General features: G+C 51.9%; 2 protein-coding genes across 15 annotated transcripts in view; one reads left to right on the top strand and one right to left on the bottom strand.

The window, feature by feature from the left end:
* Tspan9 (tetraspanin 9) overlaps nt 1-4006 on the top strand; it is a 181671-nt gene extending 177665 nt beyond the window's left edge. For 10 of the 11 annotated variants that reach the window (XM_006237498.5, XM_063286149.1, XM_006237495.5 and 7 more), the window contains 2 exons: nt 124-207; nt 822-4003. In XM_006237498.5, coding sequence (XP_006237560.1) covers nt 124-207; nt 822-893 — 156 coding nt within the window. In that variant the 3' untranslated portion in view covers nt 894-4003. 11 annotated transcript variants of the gene reach the window in all.
* An 8375-nt stretch (nt 4007-12381) lies between these two features.
* Nucleotides 12382-17594, bottom strand: part of Tspan11 (tetraspanin 11) — a 67327-nt gene continuing 62114 nt past the window's right edge. For all 4 annotated transcript variants that reach the window (XM_039107687.2, XM_039107685.2, NM_001024262.1 and 1 more), the window contains one exon: nt 12382-15329. In XM_039107687.2, coding sequence (XP_038963615.1) covers nt 15270-15329 — 60 coding nt within the window. In that variant the 3' untranslated portion in view covers nt 12382-15269. The remainder of the gene's footprint in view (nt 15330-17594) is intronic.

Below are 17594 nucleotides of genomic sequence, written 5' to 3'. Positions count from 1 at the left end.
GTGGAGCCTGGGGGTGGGGTGTTGCTACTAGGGAGGACCAGGGGGCTGGCGCACAATGAAGGGAGGGCCAGGTCGTTGGAATGCAGCACGTGCCAGGACCTTACCGTCTGGTTCCCTCCCCAGGGCTGCTACGAGAAGGTGAAGCTGTGGTTTGATGATAACAAGCACGTGCTGGGTACCGTGGGGATGTGCTTCCTTATCATGCAGGTGAGGGGACCCCAGGCACGCCAGCTCCACACGGGATGAGAGCCCAGGCCACTGCCAGGCCGCAGAGCTCTGAGTGAGGTCACAGGCAGTGAGCGAGGTGGCGCCAAGTGGGGCCCTGGACCAGAGAGCATCTGGCACCTTGGGTGAAGCCACAGGTGGCCTCCGCCCGCACCTCTGTATCTCGGAGCTGCTGTCAGGATTCCAGCTGAGGAGCATGAATGAGATTTGATGTTGCTCAAGACACCGCTGTCCAAAGACATCACTTCACGTATTCTGGAACCAAGCAGAACTTGTTGGCATGAATGCCAGCGACTCGTGCACCCCTGCTTCCTTCTTCGCCCTCCTACCTCAGCTCCTCTTACCTCCATGGAGGGTCAGGTCCTGTGTGCGCTCTGGCCTTCTGCACTGGTGGTTCAAAGGGACTGAGTCCACCTATGTGGGGCTCCAGGCTGGGTCTCCAGGGTGGCTTGTCTTTGTTTCCTGACTCATTTCCCAGCGCACTAGGTTATGCACACTTCACATTAGGATCTCTAGGGCAGTCCCAAGCTTATGAAACCGAGGCCTGACCCCAGGCTGCGAGAGCGTCCTTCTAAAGTCCTCTCCTTGTCTTTTAGATCCTGGGAATGGCCTTTTCCATGACTCTGTTCCAGCACATCCACCGGACGGGTAAAAAGTACGATGCCTGAGTGTTTGGCAGCGCCTGGCTCCACTTGGACACTGTGTGTGCCAGGGAAGAGGACCTGAGTTGTGTGTCCTGCCTGCTCTCTGATGGCCACCCTGCACCCCCTGCCAGCCTGCCCTCCCCTGCCCACATCCTTGGCCTTAGACCTCGCGGAGAGCAGAGGCCCAGGGAGGAGGCATCATGCAGAGACCTCAGGGTTTGGGCACCTGGATTCCTGCACTTGCCAAAGACGCCAGGGTGGGCAGGGTGTCAACAAGGAAGCCCCTTCAATGACGGGTTTCTGCCCCTGGCCTTCCTCACATTGACACTTGTTCCTGTGTGGGATGGAGAGTCTGCCCCACCGAGGCCACTGCCGTCCATGGCTGCCCAGCCAGAGAGCCTGCCAGGGTGCAGTATGGCACCGCCAGGTCAGGCCTCCTGGAGCACCCTGCCCGGGTTTTTATATACTATAGTGTAACTTTTTTTTTAAATTTTACTCTGATTATGATTATTCAGGAATATTATCTCTCAGATAAGTTTAGGGTTAGTTTTCTGATTTATAACTTTTTACTGTGTTGATTTCCATAATGGTTTGAGTTTCCTTTTCCCGTGGGTGGGGATGGGTAGGGAGAGAGGACCTCCATCCACTTTCAGTAAGGACATACCACTGTGCAACACTCGTGAGGCTGTAGGGTGAGAAGTGCCAGCCTTTTCCCCAGGACTCACCTCGAGGGAGAGGATGCAGTCACAGTATGGGGCCTTACCTGGCCTGGAGACCATGGATGAGGCCAGAAGAGGATACAAAGCAAGGGGCCTCCTACTCTGGGGGGAGAGGAGGAAGAGGATGCTGCTTGGGCCGGGAAGCCGCGTCAATGGGGACTGTTTAGGTTAGGAGATAGTGAAATGCTGTGCTGGGAGGAGGGGCGGTCAGAACAGTTTGTGACATTTCTTCCTCTTCCTCCCTTGGTCCTCTGTGAGCTTCCCCCTGACCCATGAGCATCCTGCATCCCAAATGGTCACTCTCACACATTCCTGCTGCAAATTCCCCTGGCTCAGACCCTGCTCTGCTCAGCCTGGTCTGGACAGTGGAAGCAGACACATTCATCTGCCTAGGCTTAAGCAGAGTCTCAGGACTACCCACGAAGGGAGGCAGAGTTGGCATCCACGGCCAACCCCACCAGACTCACTCATTGCTTACTGCCCCGCTGAGGGGAAAGGAAAGGGCCATATGGGTCTCAGGACCATTCCTCCTTAGGATCCATTGCTGTCCATGCTGGGGGGCAGGCACCACATCCCATGTAACCTCAAAGAGGCAAGATACAGAAACACTTGAGATGCCAGGCTTCCATTGCTCCAGCAGTCCTGGGGAGAAGGCCCTCATTAAATGCCTGGTGCTAGGCGTGGGAGATGGAGGCAGGCCGTATCCCAAGGTGTAGCAGCCATCTTGACGGCACTGATACCCAGCGTCTCCTTTCATAAAGACCAGGGCCTGTGGGACTGGCCAAGCGCCCCTCTGGGGTCCAGAGCAACTCATTCTTGGGCCTTCATTCAGTAGCTGCTCTTCTCATGCCGTCCGGCTCTTTCCCACCAGGCCAGGTCTTCCCTGATCTTGCCATGACATCCAACCAACCTATAAACCCCTGACCTCCTTGAATAACAGGCAGTGCGTGACCCGGGGTGTGGAACTTTCAGTGTGGTCAGGATTCAAGTGTTGGGGATGAGAGAGGACAGCAGGGAGCTCTTAGCAAATTGGGCCAAGAAGTTGCCGGTTCCAGCACGTGGAGTTGTGGTGCTGTGGAATGAAAGCCACCTCCGTGGAACCTCCAAGATGCAGACAGAGTCCAGGTAGACCCAGTAAACAGTCAGAAAACAAGTGTGGCGCCTGCTGCATTATGAGTGTTGGTGGGTGGTAGCACGGGTTTGTTTATGCTATCTGTGGGTGTTTAAACTTCATTAACGTCAACATCAAAGTCCCAGAAGCACTTGCCCTCCTTCCCTCCTCAGGCCTCTAGAGTGCTTCAGGGTGGTGCTGGTCCCTGGAGCCTTGGCCAAAGTCCCCCACCCTCACCAACCCCACCTCAGCTGCCTGCGCGGCAGAGCCAGGTCATAAGTCCCAAACTGCCTTTTTGTTTTAGCTGTGTATGGCCGTGCAGTCATCTGTAGAGTCTTCATGGGGCAGACGTCTCCATGCACACAGAAGACGTCCAAGAACCTTGCTTATCCTGGGGAAATGGCTTTTATGTGGCCTTACAAGGCCACACCAAATAAGGCCAGGGGAGAAGGCTCAGCTCTACTCCAATACTCTTGGCTCTGAGAACGCTGCAGTCCTGCCACGAGACCCTTCCCACCTTACCTGTGGCTTCCCTGGCCTAACGCAGAGCCATTTCCTTCAGGTCCCACACAAGCAATTTGTAGACCTGACTCAGAAAGTCCTCTTGGTTTGCCGGTGACCTCAAGGAAATGCCTGACGTAGACCCTGGCATTTCTCCATGGCTGACTGACTGGCAGTGGGGCTCAGAGGGTAGGGTCTGGAAACTGCTCTCAGATGACTGACACATGTCAGGATGCAAGTCTCCTTGTACCTCTAGACTCTGAGCTGGAACAGCGTCGTCCTGTCTCTCCGCCAGCCTGGACCAGCGCCTCAGCTGTCCCCCTTGCACATGCTCTGACCTGACTTAAAATTAAGTGGTCAAGCCTCCAGGCACTTCAGGTGGATGGAATTGGTTGTCCCCTCCTCTCTGGACCCCTGCCCACCCTCTGGTGGAGGTGCTAACTAGCAGGGATATGGCACAGGACTGAGCTAGGTGCCAGATGCTTGGGGTCTGTTCTTTGTCCCATGACCCCTTGGTCTGGCACCCCTTCTCACGTTCCTGTTCTCTCATTTCCCTCCCCTCCACGATGGTGGAGTTCTGGCCTCCCCTCCCTCAGTGGGCATTCTAAGGAGTGAGCCTTTGGGCCTCCACTTGCCTTGCTGCCCCTGGGTGGCCAGAGAGCCAGGAGTGCACGCTTATTGGTTTCGAATGCACTTTCTGCTTGCAATGCCTTGTCTGCAGTTCCTCCATCCCAGGTCCCGCTTTAACGAACACCATGTTTTTAGCATGTTTTTAAATAAAAGCTGATCATGTGTCAAAAGCACGAGCAGGCTGTTATTGAGTGGTGTGTTTTTTCCCTGGGGCCAGGATGAAGGGACCCAGGGGAAGACCAGAGAGTCAGTTTCCTGTAAGGGGACCTCTTCTCTTTCCTGTGGCTCAGATTTCAGATTTGCCAGAGTAGATGAATCTCTGTCCCCTCTGTGGAGGCCTGGGGAACCCTAACACATAGACCTCTTGCTTAGTGACTGACACAAGCTTCATCAGGAGTTTCCAGAGACTCAAGCCTTCTATATGAGAGGCTGTCATTGCACCTCAGTGACTGGTCACAGTTGGCTGGTCCTGTGGGAAGAGTGAGAATCAGGCCCATGCTTCTGTGGGTAAAGGCTATGAGGATAGGTGCACTCTTACCCCAGTCCCTCTGCTGCTTATGAAGGTTCCGTTGGACATGGTGTCTTTTCCAGGAGTGTGAGGCCCTCAGGATGTCCTTTGTCTCAGGCAACATACTTTGAGGGAGCTTCAGACACCCTCCAAGGAAGTCTGGAAATAAAAGTCTGAGGATAGTCGTGGAGGAGGCGGGAAGTATGACTTGACTGCCAGGCATGTCAGCCATTCCTGAGGGCCTCCATGCCTCCTTGCTGTCAGAGTCTCCTGCTGCCTCAGTTGGGTTCTGTCTTTGGGGCAGATGAAGGCAGCCCAGAGTTCCCTTTGCCCTGGGACACCAAGTGCCACTATCTCCAGTGAGGAGGCAGGGATAGGACAAGGGCAGACATCTACAGGATGAGATAGAGGTAAGGTCGACCCAAACCCCTCCAGGTGTGCAGCAGTGTCCCCTCCCTCAAGGGAGCGGCCAGGTTGACTCCACATTGTCCCAGAGCATCAGCCTGCAGTGCTCTGCTTCCCACATCTTCAGGACTTTGTCTCGAGTGTTGGATAAAGTCCAAAGGCCTAGCTAGAGTCCCTGTGACCCTCCCTAGACTTATCCAGAGGAAGGAGTCAGGTAATCAGTGAAGGGTCAGCTGGGTCATAGGAATTAGCAAGGAAGCCACTTCTCATCTGTCCATTTGCTCCTACACCTGTCCCAGGGTGTGGCCACATTTGCTGGTATCTGCCAGGTCACTGTGCTGTCTGTCTACTGGTGGTTCACTACGGCACAGTAACCCCTTTGTTACTACTTGGGTAAGTGAGCCATGCCAGGATAGTCACGGGTCTCTGGAGTCTTCTGATTACAGGTATAAAGTCAAGAGGATCATAGGAATGAGTGGCTTAGATCACTCTGGAGACCTCTTGATTGATCCTTCATTAACCTGTGATGTGAGAGAACAGCCTCCCCTCCGTGCTCAGTGAAGACAAGAAAGACCAGCTCAGGAAGGATAGCCAAACAGGCCTGGCACCCACAGACAGTGCTACCAGACCTTGAGGGCCAGACCAGGACAGCATAGAGGAGATGTCAAGTCACCCACAGACATGAATTCAAACTTGCACCTAATACCTACTCCAAGGGCTGGATGTCGCAGAGCCCACTGTTGCAGTAAAAATGAAAAAGCAATGGGACTGGTTCCGGCACCTACACTGCCGGTTGCCAGTTCCAGCTTCAATGGGCCATTGGAACTAATGCTAATTTATCTCAGATTAGCATCTCTCCTGGCGGCTCTCTTCTAGCCGAAGACTCTCTAGTTGCAGCTACCCGGTAAAATCATGGTTCTCGAAGTCCAGCGGTGGCTGGCCTGTCACAGCTCCCTGCCAAAGTACAAACGCCCAGCTAACTGGTAAAATCAAGGCTCAACAAACTGTAACCCAACAATCAGATTTATGTGTTAAATTCTCAATCCACAGTACATTCACAGATACCCTCTGATCCAATTGATAAGATATAATTTGCACATCTGAATGACACAAAATTCTGTACACATCCATCCCTTAAGAATAGTCATAACAGGGACTGGAGAGATGGCTCAGCGGTAAAGAGCAGCGACTGCTCTTCCAGAGGTCCTGAGTTCAATTCCCAGCAACCACATGGTGGCTCACAACCATCTGTAATGGGCATGTCTGAAGTCAGCGACAGTGTACTCACAGCGACAGTGTACTCACACACATGAAATAAATAAATAAATAAATAAATAAATAAATAAATAAATAAATAAATAAATAAATAAATCTTTAAAAAAAAGAATAGTCATAACAACCTGTAATATGTGCAGAGAGAAATTTTAACATTCACTGCCAGTTTCTCTCAGCTCCCTCCTCTTCACTCTGGTCTCCTTTGCCTAAAACTTTTCTCCTGCCCATCCTCCCTTCTCATCCAGTGACATCCTTGTTCTATCCTGTACCTGCCTTCACCTGCATAATGACACCTACAGCCAACATTTGCCCAGAGAGCCAGTCATCTAATGGGGGGTGGGGGTAAGAGACCATTCAGTTACACTAGTAATAGTATTCTCAAGATTCAGGATGACTGTGGCCCCAACTTGCCTTGTGAAAGGCTTTCTAGAGAAGTTTCTGTTGAGGCTAATATAAAAGAATAGCTAACTTGGCCAGGGGTGCAAGTGTATGACCACAGCAGATAGAAAGGGAGCGTCTGGAGGGAGAGGTCCCTCTTTGTACAAGCTCACAAACCAGGTCAAGAACCTAAACTTCTATGCAAAAGCAATAGAACTTGAGGTTTTAAGCCCAAATCAAGATGTTTAACCTTGGCCTTCAGTGACATACTTGGCTGAGAAAGGACAGCCTACTGGCAGGGTTTTAGACAGGAGACGAGCTGTGGGGGTTAATTAGAACTCCTTGGGGGTGAGCATTGCCATTCACCCCACATCACACTCAGTGTGGACAGGCATGGAACTAGTCATTTGCACCGGTAGATGTGTGTATTTGTTTGACAGAAGCACCTTAAGGAAGGAAGAGTTCCTTTGGGCTCACAGTCTGTGGGTGCAGCCCGTCCTAGAAGGGAATGCGTGGCAGCAGCACGTGAGGGAGCTGGCTGCACTGTGCTTGTCGTCAGGTAGCAGAGAGCATGAGTGTTGGTGCTCAATATACCTTTCTCTTTTTAATGAGGTTCAGGGTCCCAACCCATGGAATGGGGCCATCCACATTCAGGGTGGGTCTTCTCATTACATCCTCATAGACATGCCCACAGTTGTCTCCATGGTGATTCTAAACCCAGTCATGTTAACACTAAAGATGAACCCCAGCGAGAGAGATCACATTGTCTGGCCCTGACTGCAAGAGGTGGCAGAAGTTCTTGTGTGGCATAGCCACATCTCTGTGTTTGTACTGTCTTGTACAACACTCCCACTAACATCCTCAGATCCTGCAGACCCCAGACACCTCCCTTGTCTGCACGCCTAGGTTTGGCCATTAGAGAAATAACCACAGAGAGGGGCAAAGCTGTCATGGAAATTAGAAGAGCTGGATTCACTTTCTGCTCTGTACTTGGTGTCCTTGGGAGCCCCAGTCAGACTCTGAACTTGTCTTGATTTTGCCATCCACAAAGCGAGAAAAATGGCCACCATACAGATATGTGAAGATGCCATGAGAGAATTTATGTTCCACCAAGTGTCATCCAACATAAAGAACAAAATCGCGGAAGTCGGGAAGATGGCTCAGTAGTTGAGAGCACTTTCTGTTCTTGCAGAGAACCCAGGTTTGGCTCCCAGCACCACATGGTGGCTCACAACCATTCACAATTCTAGTCTGAGGGACCCACACCCCTCTTCTGACTTCTGTGGACACCAGACACACATCTGGTGGAAATGTCTTCATACAGGAAAAACATGCATACACATAAAAATGAAAATAAATCTTCAAAAATTTTTAAAAGAACAAAAGTCATGTTGGCTAGAAAATGGTTGGGTCATGGTAGTAAACAAGACAGGTTCATACAAATGTCACACTTTTTTTTTTGGTATGTGTAATCTAGATTTTATTAAAAAACAAAACTATAAGGAGATATAAAAGGGAGGAGGAACCAGTGACAGAGAAGAAAGAAGACATGAGAGGAATGACCACAATATGACATAACCTCTCTTTATATGATGAGTGCACACTCTTAAACTTAGAGGGGCTGGAGGGGTGGCTTAGCAGTTAAGATCATTGGCTGTTCTTTCAGAGGTTCCAGGATTGATTTCCAGCAACCACATGGCAGCTCACAGCCATTTGTAGCTCCAGTTACAGGGGAACTGATGCCCTCTTCTGGCTTCTGTGGACACCAGGCATACGCACTGTGAACAGATGCATGCTGACAGACACACACACACACACACACACACACACACACGCACACACACACCCACACGCACACACACAAAAATAATAATAAGGTGTGAAGGTCCAGCTTGTTCCTGGACCAGTGCAAATACTGAGTCCCCAAAGGAAAGGAAAGACCACAGAAAAGCATCACCCTGGCTGAAAGCCAGGAACACAGGGGGGTGATGTGGAAAGGGGAGTAGATGCTTTTAGGGAGAGGGAGGGAGGAAGGGAGGGAGGGAGAGAGAGAGACCTACAGAGACAGAGAGACACACAGAGAGACAGAGACAGAGAGATTCACAGAGACAGACAGAGACAGAGAGACACATACAGAGAGAGAGAGAGAGAGAGGGAGAGAGAGAGAGAGAGAGAGAGAGAGAGAGAGAGAGAGAGAGAGAGAGAGAGAGAGAGCGCTGAACAGAGCTTGCTGGATAGGCATCCAGGGCCTCAGCTCAGCTCCAGCTGGCTCAGCATCACCATTCAATAATCCAGAGAAGTCAGATTAAATAAATGTCATTCAGATACAAAAATATTGACATTGTGCCCATCCCTTCAAGCCTTCAGCAAGATGGCGAGGCTCTCTGGATTTGCTGAGTATGACAGTCATGAGATGGCCCAGTGTCTCCTTACCAGAAGAAAGAATAGCAATACTGTGAAGTCTGCCTGCAGGGCCAGCTCCCTTGTCTGAAAGTCCCCATAAGAAATGTCCCGTTGTACCCCCAGAGGCTAACAGAGCTGAGGATGCTTCTGGGGTGGCTCAAGACATGGACTGGTCCCTCTCTGCAGCTCTGGGCATGGCATAGAGAGGTGACTTGGTTGAGGGAGCTCTTGGCTGGATCTTGTGGTCAGCACCTGTTGCTCAGAATTTGTTTTCTGGGTACAGAGTTTTGGAACTTAGTTATGGCCAGTGAAGCCCTGCACCATGTTGTTAAAGTGAGAAGCTGCCCACATTTGTAGCTTGATGACATCAGGAAGCCCCTTGTCTTTTGTCAGATTCCTGTTCTGACTTTCTACACTGAATTCCTGGAATTTGGATATACCCTTAATATACGGAGATATAGTTCCCAAGCAAGGCCTATGCCACTTCCTAAGGACTCAGCCATGTTGCCTCCTGGCCATCCAGGACAAGCATGCTGAGTGTGGTATCTGGTTGCCAGCTTAGGGTTTCCTAGAGCAGTTAGAGATTTTGGAAGTCTGATAGATGTGGCTCAGTGATAGAGCACTTGCTTAACGCTGGAAGCTCTGGGTATAACCCTTAACACCACAAACAAAATAAACAAACAAAACACCCCACGGACCAGTGGCAGTTCTTCAGTACTCTTCGTCATGGAAATACTAACCTCTTGGCTCTGGTTGGCTGTTACGGTTTGGATCTGAAATGTCTTCCCCATGTCTATGTCTTGAATGCTTGCTCTTCAGTTTGTGGCTCTATTTCAAAGGCCATGGAGCTTTCAGGAAGTGGAGGCCATCTACAGGAAGGAAGTCATTGAAGATCATGCTTACCCCTGGTGTCAGTCTCTACATCCTGTCGATCACCATGTGAACAAGCTGCTACCACATGCTCCCACTGCCACAGACTGCTGTGTCTCCCGGATGTGGTGCTCTGAAATCCCTCAGAACCCGTGAGCGCTAACAAACCTTTCCTCTTGGAGGTTATTTCTGTCAGGCATTTTGTCACAGCGATGGATGAGAAAAGCAGTGCACTGGCTTCGTGAGAGTCTTACTGCCGTGGTAGCGTTTGCCCCTGGCTGATGGACAGGATGGATGCGAATGCCTTATGCAAAGTCCCTGCCTGGACCCACAGCTGTTCTCTCCTTCCTGCTGGGCTCACAGGGTTCCAGCCAGAGGTAGAAACAGGAAAGCGTAGCAAGCCATCCCTGCGTGTTTATGGCTAGGCAAAAAAGAGCTTCATGCTCCCTGTGCACCTTCCCTCTCACAGCCTTTCAGCCACTGTGGAGACGCAGTGTCCTCAACCCAGGGCATTTGCTGGGAAATGGTGGCACATAACAGGCCAGCCTGAAGCCCCCAAGAAGGTCTTGCCATTGCTCATGCCACCTGCCAGGGCCATTTAGACAGCAGTTGTAAGCCACCATTAGTGACAGCAGTTGTGAGTTACCATTCGTGACAGCAGTTGTGAACTCCAATAGTGACAGCAGTTGTGAACACCAATAGTGACAGCAGTTGTGAACACCATTAGTGACAGCAGTTGTGAACTCCAATAGTGACAGCAGTTGTGAACATCATCAGTACTGCTTGTCTGCAGTGAGGAAGAATGTGAGGTGCCACTTACTTTCCTTGGGTGTGTCTGTGAACTTGCACATGTGCACACTCAAAGTAATACTGAAGGAGAAGCAGAGTGCTAATCACTCCAAGGGGAGAGAGGGCAATGACAATGTCTCAGACCAGGGCCAATCCCCTAATTCTCTCTCAAACACCAAGGGGCTCTGCTGTGATTGGCTAGGCCCTGGAGCTCCCCTGCAAGGCAGATCCCCATGCATGGGTGCGGATTTCCTCAGGTGGCCCAATGCTACCTGTTCACGTGGCAAGTGGCCAGGCCTCTTTCAAGTGCTCACAGTGAGTCTTCCCAGGAGCTTCTCAGGTCTCATTCCTCCAGGAGTCCCAATGTCTCAGGGTTCTATGGTCCCAGCTTATCCCCCACCAGACCTCAGCTACTTTCAGAAAGAATAGCAAATATTGTGTGTTTTTGTCAGAAAAGACAAAATACTATCTTCTACCTCTACACCAGGAAACCTGGTACTGGAGCAAAGCGGCTGCCTTGCTTTGGCATTTTTGGTTTGTTTGTTTGTTTGTTTGTTTGTTTTAAATTATCACACTTGTGAGAGGAGACACACATGCTGTGCTTGTGGAGGGCAGAAGACAACGTTCAACTTTTCAGTTCTCACCTTCTTACCATGAGGCCCAGGGATTGAACTCAGGTCACCAGGCTTGTTGGCATGTGCCTTTACGCACTGAGACGTCTCACCAGCTCCTTTTCTGTTTTTATTAAAATTTTAAAACTTTAATATTTGTATTTGTGGAGACAGTCTTACTATCTATCCCTGGCTTACCTGGAACTCACTATGCAGATCAGGTTGGACACATACTCAGAGACCCATCTGCCTCTACCTCCTGTGTGCTGGGATCAAAAGTGCACACTACCACACCTGGCCTGTTCAATTCTCCTTCTCACCTCTCCCTCCGTTCCCACCTCTGTCTCTCTCCTCCTCTCTGTCTCTCTCCCTCTCTCTGTCTCTCCCTCTCTCCCTCTCTCCTTCTCTCTGTATCTCCACCTCTCTCTCTCCAACTCTCTCTCTCTCTCTCTCTCTCTCTCTCTCTCTCTCTCTCTCTGTGTGTGTGTGTGTGTGTGTGTGTGAGAGAGAGAGAGAGAGGGGGGGGGAGAGAGAGAGAGAGAGAGAGAGAGAGAGAGAGAGAGAGGTGCTAGTGGGTCCATGGTGTATGCATGGAAATCAGAAGGCTGCCTTGGAGACTAGGTTCTCCTTTCACTGGGTTCCAGGGATCTAATCCAGGCTGTCAGAGCCTTTATGTAACAAGAGCTTTAACCTGCAGAGTCATTGCACACATCCTGAATTCTCCTTCCTTCCTTCCTTCCTTCCTTCCTTCCTTCCTTCCTTCTTTCCTTCCTTCCTTCCTTCCTCCCTCCCTTCCTTTATTCTTCCCTCCTCCCCTTTTCTTCTATTTGTTTGTTTGTTTATGTATTATTTTAGCAAACTGTTACTCTAGTTCAGGGTGGCTTGGAACTCACTGAGTAACCCAGTCAGGTTTCAAACTTTTAACAATCCTCCTGCCTCAGCCTCTGAAGTACTGCCATAGAGGAGGCAGATTCAGTACCGGCTCATGTCGTGAAGGCAGCAGGCAAGCCTTGCAGGAAAGGAGTGAACATGCTCCCTGACTGAGGACAGGACGCTGGAAGCAGAACACACTTGCTCCAGCTCTGCCCTTGTCAGCCGCCTGGAGTGTGGGATTAACGACCCTCACGAGCAGAAGAGATCATTCCATTGGAGTAGACAGTGAGATGCTGAATGAGTGGCAGCCGGCTGCTGACGATGTGGTCAGCAGGTGCTATAGGGAGGCCATGACCACGTGGAAGCTTTGGGGGACGTCATGCATCCAGTGAACAGAGCACCCAGGGTCTCCTTGCAGCACCAGATCAGCAGAAGGCGCTCCGTGGTAAAGTCCTTTATTATTGAGTTCATAGAGACAAGGCACCAAGCATACACTGACCAGTGGAGAGGCACAACCCACATAGGAGTTTCACTGTAAGCGGTAGGGTAAGGCAACGTCTGTCTTTGTAGAATGTCTGATAATTCACATGCCTGGGCCAACTGGACCCAGGAGCCCATCTGGCTTCCTAACGATGGGCCCACTGGGATTTCTGTCAGTACTGGCACGGGATACGAGCAGGTTTCACAGGTACATGAGCAGGAGGGGAGGATGAGGGAGGCTTGATGTCCAGCTGGACATGCTAGAGTGACCAGGGGGCAGCAGAGCCACCCCAAGGCATAGAGAAAAGGGCGTGATCTGGGAGTACACGGAATCCCCTTCCATCTGACCTACTGACCAAGTCGTAGATCAGTAGGGCGGGTGTGTCGAGCGCACACTGTTGAGAGGCACGTACGTGGCTGGTTTTGTAAACCACTCGGTGGCTGGCTTCATCCCACCCTCTCTGTGGACCCAGTGGAAACAGTCTCTAGTTGCTCCATGTGTGACACAGGCCAGATGGCCTGCGTGCCTTTGGGCACTTGGGGGCTCTGACATATGAAGGGAGGGGGTGGTGCCCTCACGTGGTCCATCCTGTGGCGCGGTGTGGATGCCCATCACCGCTATCTGGGAACTTAGCAGGAAGGTCACCTGGAGGCTCCGGCTTCCTTAGAGCCACTCTGGGGAGGCAGTATTCTGTCCTGAAGAGTCCTCGGGAGGTGCTGACACATTGCAGTGGCCAGGGAGGGCATAAGAGCCACCTGGCAGCCACACAGCCAGCTGCTCTCCTCCTAAACAGCTACAGCCACCCTCGCTTCTTTTTCCTTTTTGCCCCTAGCCCAGTAAAGCCAATGGGCAAGGGGGTGTTTTCAAAGCTGACAGGGTTGTAACTGATCCATTATCCCCCTGACTTCAAAACCTTGGAAGCTGCCCAGAGGGGCAGATTCTGAGCTCACAGTGGCTCCTCGCTCTGACCTTCTGTACGTCCCCCCACACGCAGCACCTGTTCTGGCCTCTGATGGGCCCACCTCACCACAGACTTGGCTGCAGCCTTCTCTCCGCAGCTGCTGGACAGAATCTGGCCTACTATGTGTCTCATGTCCTCTGACCCCATCTTGTCACCAAGGCTGATGTATGATCAAGGAAGTCACATTTGGGGCTGTCCGCTCACCCTGCAGCTCTGACTGTGGCCATGTCCCTGCTCTCCTGAACTACCTCTGCCTCAAGTCTGTACAAATGGCGCCCGCTTGTCACCTCTGACCCTCTCCCTGAAGAAGCCTACCAAAGCAGATACCCGAGGCCACAGTATCCCTTTGATCACTATTGCCCCCCTCAGGGGCCTTTTTGGGAAGAAGAGGGTCTGAGCCCCACAGCTTTTTCTCCTCAATCCTCCCTCTATAAACTCAGGAACCATAGCCAGCCTCTGAGTATCTGCAGATGGAGAGGAGGGCAGTTAAGGTTTTTCTCTTAGCCATAGTGTAGTCTGGAAGTGTTGGGAATGTCTTCTTTTTACTGTCTGTACAGACAACCCAGGCTCCTTCAGGTGGATGACACAAGCCAGTGCAGGCTCCAAGTAGCCCCCCGAGATGCCAGAGTGGGGGAGGGTTTCTGACCCGAGAGCCTGATGCTCCCTCTGTCCACACAGCTACTTTCTGCCCTGAGAGTGGAATCCCACCTATGCCGGTGACAGCAACAGTGGCCCTTGGTCCACCCAAGTATGAGTGGGAGCTCATCTCCCTCCAGCAACTGACCCAGCTCAGCAGGATCTGTGGGAACTGAGATCTGCTGTTCTGGAGAGATGAGCAGGACCCAGGATAGGGGTGCAGAAGCTGGGAGTGGAGTCCTGGCGTGCAAAGCTGCCTACAGTAATAGTAATCGGAGGGGGTCCCTATGGTTGTCTATGAGTTGATTCCTATTACCAACCTTTAATTTTTCTAGGATTTTCTTTCTGTGTCTTTTAACACATGAGCCCCCCTCCCCTGAAATATCCTCTGTGTGTCATTCCATGACTAGAGAGGGGAACAAAGGAGGGGATGATGGCGTCTATTCCAGGATAGCGGAGAAGGAAGTGGAGAACGCATGGAAGAGAAACAGTGGGGTCCCCAGGAAATGGGGTACAGGCAGGGTACCTCCTTCCCCACAGTTTCCTCTCCTCAGGAGCTGAGACTGTGGTATGCCCCCCTGGGGAAGAGTTTTACACTTTGGGAGTCAAGCCTGGGACCAGGACCAGAGGCTGGGGCTTGTGGCCATCCTGTGACTCTCTCCTGAGTGTAGCAACCAACCTGCCTCCTTAGTGCCCTGTCCTGGTGGCGTCAACAGCCTTAAGATGCCACCTTAGATGGCTCCTGCCCCGTGCCTTACAGGAAGAATATGGCTGGCTATTCTGTGGGGGACACTGAAAAACCAGCTAGATTTTGGGAAGGGGTGAGCTAACCCAGTGTGCCCAAAGTGCTGCTTTTCTCTGAGGAGACCCAGTTGGGGCCCCGTGCCCATGAGAAGCGCACACCAAGCCCTGCAGGAGTCTTGGAGGGACATCTTCTATTCCAGACTCTGAGATGAATATGGCCTCCCCGTAGTCCAGTGTCCCAGTGCCTGGCAAAGGGCTGTGTCTGTCTCTTGCCAGGACCATCCCTTGCCAAGGATTCTGGCAGTGGCTAAGTGCTTAGAAGTGGAGGAGTGAGCGGAGGACCCTGCCCAGCCAGGATACACAGGAGTCACAATCACCGGCATTTGGTGGCCTCTGCACAGGGTGGAGGGAGTCCATGGCCCCAGCATTGACTTTGCAGGCCTGGTTCAGGATGTGGAGATGTGGGCTTTGGTGTGGGCCAGTCAGCAGGCTACAGGGGTATCCTTTAATAAAAGTGCTGCTGGAGCCTTCGGTGCAAGCAGCAGGTGAGAACCATTCCGCAGATCTGCCAGGTGGAGAGAGAGCAGGGAGCTGTGAGAAAGAACCCCACAGGCTTCTGGCTGAGTGCTGGGAGGCTCACGCGGGACCCCCTTGTACCCTGACCACCTGGAGGAAGAGCCTGCATTTCTCACCAGACCCAGAAGGGGGTGATGTGAGGTGGGGGTGGGGCAGCAAGCCCTGAGAATTGCTCCCCAAAGAGTATGACTTCTGTGCTAGAATAGGCTCAAATCACAGAGCATGGTTACATAGCGCACATCCATCCTGTGGGCCTGGATTGGGGTCCAGTGACTTCTCCCCCACCCCCACCCCCAGCATCCACCCAGTTTGTGCTACTGGCCTATGGGCCTAGAGACTCTCTATAAGCAGATCTGTTTATCTGTCTTCTGTGATGACATCCCATCTCACCCACCAGAGCTGTCTGAAGCGTCTAGTCTCTCTGTGATAGCTTCCTGCTTCCTGCTGCCCCAGGGCTTCAGAGCCAAACTAATGCCCATCACAATTCTGAGAGGAACAATCAATGCTTAGGAGATCAGCAGGGAGACTCTGGCATCCGGCTGACCACCTACCAGTTCCCCGACTGCATCCACTGGACAGAGATACAGAAGGTGCCTCCTGCCTAGTTTCCTGTATTGGTCCCATTCCCGAACTACAGGGGGTCTGTATTCTGCACCCCATGGACTTTTCTTTCCCACCCCTGAGGCTGTGTCTGCCCCCTCTCCTTCCTTCCCACCCTTGGGTACCCTGAGAACAAAGAGACAGGGATGTGTCAGAGCAAGGTACTCCATAGCTGTCATTCTGACCCTTGTGGTGACAATATAGTTGCTCAGTCTCTACTCTGTGTTAAGCAGTCCCACACTGTCCCATGGCACAGGGATGAAGGTGAGGGCCTCTGTGTAAGGGACTACCCTGTCTTTCCGTGGCTTATTCTAGAGACCTGACCTTGGATGTACAGGCCCGGGTGCCAGTGCAGCTCCAGCCAGAGTAGGAATAGACCCATGAAGAGGCGTGTAGCCCAAGGCAGCCGCCTGTCCTTGTCATGTTAGCCTCAGGCCGTCCAGGACAGGTTTTTCATTTCATCTTCTTCCCACTCCCCTGCCCTAGGCCCAAGAGGGTGGACAACCAAGGCCACAAATGCTGCTTTAGGCTTTAGCCTCTGTGCTAAGAGCCCTGCTAATCCACCTCGGGATTCGGGATCAGAAGCCCAAAGGCGGCTTAAGAGGTTATCTCGCCTCTACTGGCTTTAAGCAGGCACTGTCACAGCCATCCATCCACAGACATGCACTCAGGGACTGTGACAAGCTCCTGTCTCCATCTCAGGGTTGAATGCTTTCCCCATGGGTTGTCTGGGTCTTTCTGATGTGCACAGACAGGGCAGGTCTATGTGTGTTGGGGGATAAATCCACCTCTCCTCAGCACACAGACTCCCGATGGTCTTGCAGGAGCCCAGCTCCCTGATGTGTGCGCTTTCTCTGAGGTGGATGCCTTGAACAGGCAGAGCAAGTGCTTGGGGTAGGCACTCTCCTCAAAACATGTCCATGCACTCATACCCACATGTGCCTGTATCATCCTGAGCTGGCTGCAAGGATAGTGTGCACACTTGGTAATGTGTGCACAGGTGTGCACATGTGCATGCAGGCGCACATGTGTTCCTCACACCTGCACGATGTGATGAGATAAAGGATGTCCTCACTAGTGTACCCGTGTGAAAACACGCACATGCAAGCACACACGTACACACACACACACACACACACACACACACACACACACACACACACACCTATCTTTAAGTGAACAGACGGTTAAGGATGCTCACTAGGTCCTAAGCAAGCCCAGTGTCTTCCTTTTGGCAGGGGACACAGAAGCCAGCGCAGATGATCCAAGCAGCAAGCACAGTAACACGAGACAACACAGAGACATCCCTGGAGGGAGTGAAGCACAGGCAAAGGTAGCCCATCTCCTGGGTTTGGCTCCTGCCATCAACTCAATTTGCACAGGACCCAGGGCTCCCTTGGGTATGGCCCTTGGTTACACATGGGGAATATTATAACTGGGAGCTGTGGTGCTCATGGTTTCTTACGAGGCTTCTCAGCAAGCGGCTTGACAGCATGAGAGAAAGGCCTGCCTTGGCCCACGTGGCCTTTCTGCACACTCCAATGTCCTAGAGATCCAGCCTCCATTTTCTAGGCTCTAAAACATACTAGCAGCCCACCTGTGGGCTGTTGAGGTTAGTACTATTTCAGCTGGGTACCTATCGGCTGTGACCTCG

Source organism: Rattus norvegicus, chromosome 4 (genome assembly GCF_036323735.1).
Source record: "Rattus norvegicus strain BN/NHsdMcwi chromosome 4, GRCr8, whole genome shotgun sequence".
In the NCBI taxonomy this organism is placed as follows: domain Eukaryota; kingdom Metazoa; phylum Chordata; class Mammalia; order Rodentia; family Muridae; genus Rattus; species Rattus norvegicus.
Note: the sequence above shows the minus strand (reverse complement) of the source record. Positions and strands in the feature narration are given on the sequence as shown.